Below are 5,395 nucleotides of genomic sequence, written 5' to 3'. Positions count from 1 at the left end.
TATTTATAACTCAGCATCATACCCTAACTGCATAAACCCACTGAAGCAATGCACCGTCCCCCACCATGATGTTCTGTAGAATCCATGAAGACAATTTTCTCTTTTTAGCCCATTTTAGGACCACTATGAAAACTATACAAGTTAAATTGCAATTGGCCCGACTCCGTTCAAATATTTCCACAAACTAAAGCATGTCGTGGGTCCCGGAAATTTCTCTAATCTTATCCCATAGTGTTGAAACGCTATCTGCGGTTTTCAGGAGCTCAATTGGTTAACTGCGCTCTGCCTTCTCTCCTCGGGGACAAGTCGTTGCGACTCACTCACTGCGAGAACTTCCTAGCTCTGATCCACTGTCGCTCCTCCCCTCTCCGATGACTGGATGCTTCGCTCCAGTGTATATTTACATCCCTCTGCCTCGGACCGCAGGAACTTACACGAGTCAGTGTCAGAAACATGAGAAGTGCAAAAGGTCTGATAGCATCCAGTGAGCGCCCACAGGAGCCCGTGCACGACACCGACAGGAATGGAAACGATCGGGGGGCGCTGAGTTCCCGATCGCCGTAACGTTTAAAACATATATTTATATATATATCAGCGATGCTACCTTGGAAGAAAAATAAATTCGACTTAATCGAGAAGAAACAACCGAAGCAGCTGGGCTACTCGGTGACTTTGAACTGTAACACCATCACTTCCTTCGCCCGTGCTTGCCCAGACGTGGTGGCAGAAAGTGCCCTCAACCGAGTCTGCAGCATGTTCAAGTCCAAAAGGAGGAAGATCAAGATCACCGGCGAGGATCCCACCTACACCGTCTTGTACCTCGGCAATGCCACCACCATCCAGTCCAAGGGAGAAGGCTGCGCCGATGTGGCAGTGACCAAAATCTGGTCCAAGAGCGAACAAGGTAAACACGGGACCAAGATGAAGCTGACCATCAGCTCTCAGGGAATCCGAATGGTTCACGTGGACGGGAAGGCGAGGAGACCGGGACATCTCTACCTTCTGCACAGGATCACGTACTGTGTGGCAGACCCCAGATCTCCCAAAATTTTCGCCTGGATCTACAGGCACGAACTGAAGCACAAGGCGGTGATGCTGAGGTGCCACGCCGTCCTGGTCTCCAAACCCGAGAAGGCGAAGGCGATGGCTCTGCTCCTCTACCAGACCTCCAGCAACGCCTTGGCGGAGTTTAGACGGCTGAAGAGGAGGGACGACGCCAGGCACCAGCAGCAGAGACTGATCGGGGAGCAGACCATCCCCCTGGTGCCACTGAGGAAGCTGATGAACGGCCAATGCAGCTACAAGCCTCCGGTAGAGAGGAGCAGGAGCGCCCCCAAGTTGGGCTCCATCACCGAGGACCTGGTGGGTGAAGAGGAGGAAGAGAAAGCTGTGGTGGACGTCAGCCTGGAGTGCGAGGACATCCTGGACATTACAGACTCCACTACAGACTCTTCGTACGGTATCGAACGGCAGGACCTTTATTCCGAGATGATCAGCGACCTGGGCGAGCTGACTATAGGTAACGATGTGCAGTTACTGAGGGCTGATCTGAGAGTGACCAGGCTACTCTCTGGGGAAAGTACCAGCAGCGAGTCATCCTTGGGCAGCGGTGCCAGCGACCAGGAGCCAGTTGCAGCTACGAACGGGAGTGAAGACGGGGACTTGCAAGAAATGGGATAATTGTTTCAAGTTTTCTTTGCAATCGGCCTCCCATCACACACCCCGCAATACGCGAACTGTCGGTGTAAACTTCCCCACTCCCCGCACCTCGCCATTACAGTGACTTTAAGATGGGAAAACGAGGAAGAATAACTACTTGCAATTGAGGAAAATCCATGCACAAAATAGACTTTTTAAAAGGGCACTATCCGGCTTACAGTTTTGTGTCAACTTTATTCGTTCTCTTAATAAGTAAGTGGAAGACTTAACATTTTAGAAATGGAAGTTACGATTCGTACGAGCCGGTTTAGTCCGTGTTTACAATAAACTTCTTATGGAAGTTGCGACAGCGACGGTTGTAGTCTGGGCCACGCTTGGGACTGCTTCTGTCGCAATGTGACTGCCAGCACACCGCCGTTCCTAAAGCTCTCTGCTCCCCACTCACTTCAATGCCCGCACAGTGGCTGCTATTGACCATTTTATCATCAACTGCCCCCCTCCCCCCAATGCACAAGTGCAGGTTTTAAAAGGATGGGAAGCAAGGCTTCTCCAGTGATATGCTGGTGTCTCAGTGATGTGACTGGCAGGCGGAAATGGAAGCAGATGGGTCACCATTATGAAATGTCCAGCCAGGCCTGGACAGAGCAAATGACAGGCCTTGGCTGTACAGGACAAAGCCATTAGGCTATGACAATTAAATCAACACTCTTCAAAGCATCCACTCTGGAGAATGTAATAATGTGGGTCAGATCTGATGGATCATGTTTCACATTTGAAAACATAATTTCTCAACCCTTGGTCTCAAAACTGGACCTCATTTGCCCATTTCTCAGGTCCAATTTTGTGGGGCTATGTCCAGGGGCGCCTGAAATACATCTGACACCATATTGGCTCAGGCGATATTCAGGTGTCCCTAGCAGCCACCTTAATAGCAATAGTGTAGCTAATGCCTGTTTAAGGACCCTGAAATTTGTTAAAAACTAGGTGAAGCTCTGACTAGTTTTAGCAGAACTATAGTCGCCTAACCAGCGGTCCTTAAAGGGACCTCGGGAGGCTGCCGAAGTCAAGGCAAGTACTCTTGTGTTCACTTAGTTTAATGTGGAGCCAGGGAGAGCAGGAGTGTAACTCGTGGCTCCACAAGACTACCGAGGGCTGCTGCCGGTTCGCATGCCTTTCGCCGCCACCTCCCCTTCCCTGTACACCCTTGGACCTACTGGAGGGCCGCTCCTGAATTTAGAGCCGACCAATCTTGCTCTGGGCAGGACCGGTGAGCTGTATCGGGAGGCCCGATTGTCACTCACAGATTACTGGTTTTGTGGTAATGAGATCTGAGGATCAATTACAGGCGAATCTCGAGCCAACATCTTGGGGCTTGTGTTGCAGTCATGCTACGCGTTATGTGCCCGTTGTCAGGTGCTAACCAATTACTCCCCCCAAAAACATATATGATCCATTATAGTCGCTATTACCCAGTGTTCTGCCACTTTGTTATTTTCATTCACAATGGTCTCATTTTTTAGAAAATCTGAATGAAAATTTGATTTTTTTCCATCAGTTCTGTCTTTAAAGTTTGTTTCCCTCCTTATTCAGTTCTTCACCATGTTTAACTTTAGTGCCCTTCGTGTTGATTTGCTCTTTTTTAAATACTGGTGGTTATTTTTTCATATTCTCTCTCATGTCCTTGTCTTTCATCTATTTTCCCTTAAGTGCTGATGGAAGAACAGCAGCCAGTTGCTGGCTCGTGTTTTCAAAATCTCAAGCTTCCCTCAGGTACACAGAGAAGTTATGTGTTAGAAGCATATTCCCTGCATTTCTTATTTGGAAACAGAGACTACTGGCAAGTCCCAACAAAGGATATATATTTGATTTAAAATGAGAAATCTGAACTATGTTGTAAGGTATTTGGTGTAAAATGCACTTTTAGTAGACTATACAATATGTCCATACACATTAAAGACTCTTACCTGATCCATCTACTTTGATTCCAGAAATCCAGAATAAAGTTTAAAATCAAAAGGTAAGCCAAATAATGCCTTTTGAAAGAGTACTCCTTCTGGTATCTTATACGGACTATGTGTATGAACAATCATAAATCTAAATCTATGAGACATTCTATATTATAGTATCTCAACCTAAACATAAAGGTCAGCACTGTGAAAGATAACTACTGTACTGTTAGGAATGTTTTTCATTCAGATTATTGGCTCCATAAAATTATTTCAGTGGTCAAAGATATCTGATTAAAACACAAAATTCTTGCTACAGGGGTACACTATTGTGGTCAGATGAAGTTCAGATGAGTTTGGGAGTTGCAGCTGAGGCTACTAAAAAGAGGTAGCGTCTCCTTAACAGACCATAGGGGTAATTTTGACTTCGGGTGATAGTGCAAAATAGCCGATATTGAATCAGCTGTCCGTTAAACATCTCTCGCAATTTTTATTTCCATTAAAGTCAATGGAAACTGCCGATTCGCTGTCGCCTCTTTTACACTGTTGCACAAAGTTAAACCTACACTGTATAACTTTATCAGAGTGGAAAAGGTAAAGAAAAACAATCTGTAGTACATTGATATTGTTATCTGACTTAACTGAATAGGTTCTCATCAATGTATAGAATGGATTCCTTACATTTGTCTTTTCTCATTATGGAATAGATGCAACTTTTTTTACATTCAGTCAAATACCGTGGTTATTTGTCTTAAATTAAGTATTTGTTTACAATCTCTTGATTGATTCACAGAATTTATTCTTGCCTGTTACACTCTGTGGTTTGTATATTGCACTGTTGTGACTTCTTAGCCAGTGTTTTATTGTCTGTAAATAGTTTTGTCATCGGATATAATATCATTTCTTTGCTGTGCAAAAGAAAGATGCAGCCAGCATTGGATGTCCTAACTGTACTGTATATACTAAATGTAAATCTGTACAAGCAAGATAGATGTTATTTTTTAAATATTTGATGAAGAAGTGTCCATAATTTTTTGTTGGCACACACTGAAACAATAAAGTCAATGTAAAAATGTCTTATGCTGTGGTTTTAAGGTAAGGTATCGGTGTGCATAATTGTATCAAGATATATGAATAATAACAACAGCATGCACTATTCTATTGTAAAATAGGAAATAGGTTTTCAACCTAAATTTCAGAAGCTTACGTATGCACCCCATGGTCATTTCTCATGGACTTATTTTAATCCTGTCCTTCTTCCAGGCTAAGGACCCAAAACACCCTTTGATCATAAAAGCTGATGTATGGTCAAAACAGCTGGAAATATGAGCCAAATACACATGGAAGTGATTTACAACATCCCTGTGTTTTTAGTGGTGATTAGGTTTGCTGTCAACAATACCAGATTCTATTAAAGTTAAATTGCCTACAGTGAATTTATACACTGAGAATAATTGAATCCTGTCTGAAAAACATATATATCATGGATGTGGTGTTGTGCACAAGCAAGTGACTTAGCTTCACAAAAGGGCATATTGTACTTTTGGAGATGAAAAACAGTGTTGTACAGATCAACAGCATGCAAATTGAACTTGTTTCATAACACTCCAAGAGGTGATCAATATGTTTTTAATTATTTTAATCTGCATTGGAATAACTTTACATGATATATTTTGATGAAAATGCAAGCTTAATTGCAAATCACAGCTTAAGATTTTCTTTTGAAACCTTCTAGGCAAAACATGGCTGCTTACATCAACTCAATTAAATGTAGCTTATTGTGACTCAGC

At 43.5% G+C, this 5,395-nt stretch overlaps 1 protein-coding gene across 1 annotated transcript; it reads left to right on the top strand.

Annotated features, from left to right (window-relative positions):
- Positions 1–378: 378 nt before the first annotated feature.
- Positions 379–4,680, top strand: fam43a (family with sequence similarity 43 member A). The gene is made up of 2 exons (XM_085990217.1): positions 379–1,911; positions 3,367–4,680. The coding sequence occupies exon 1, from the start codon at positions 598–600 to the stop codon at positions 1,678–1,680; it is 1,083 nt and encodes a 360-aa protein (XP_085846343.1). The 5' UTR covers positions 379–597; the 3' UTR covers positions 1,681–1,911; positions 3,367–4,680.
- Positions 4,681–5,395: the final 715 nt, after the last annotated feature.

The sequence above is a fragment of the Somniosus microcephalus genome, chromosome 6 (assembly GCF_052327205.1).
Source record: "Somniosus microcephalus isolate GS21.2 chromosome 6, FLI_Smic_1.0, whole genome shotgun sequence".
NCBI lineage: Eukaryota > Metazoa > Chordata > Chondrichthyes > Squaliformes > Somniosidae > Somniosus > Somniosus microcephalus.
The sequence above is the reverse complement of the archived record's forward strand: the minus strand, read 5'-3'. Positions and strand labels throughout refer to the sequence as shown.

Excerpts from the sequence above, each read along its gene's own strand:
- fam43a (XM_085990217.1), top strand. The coding sequence starts at position 598 with ATGCTACCTTGGAAGAAAAATAAATTCGACTTAATCGAGAAGAAACAA.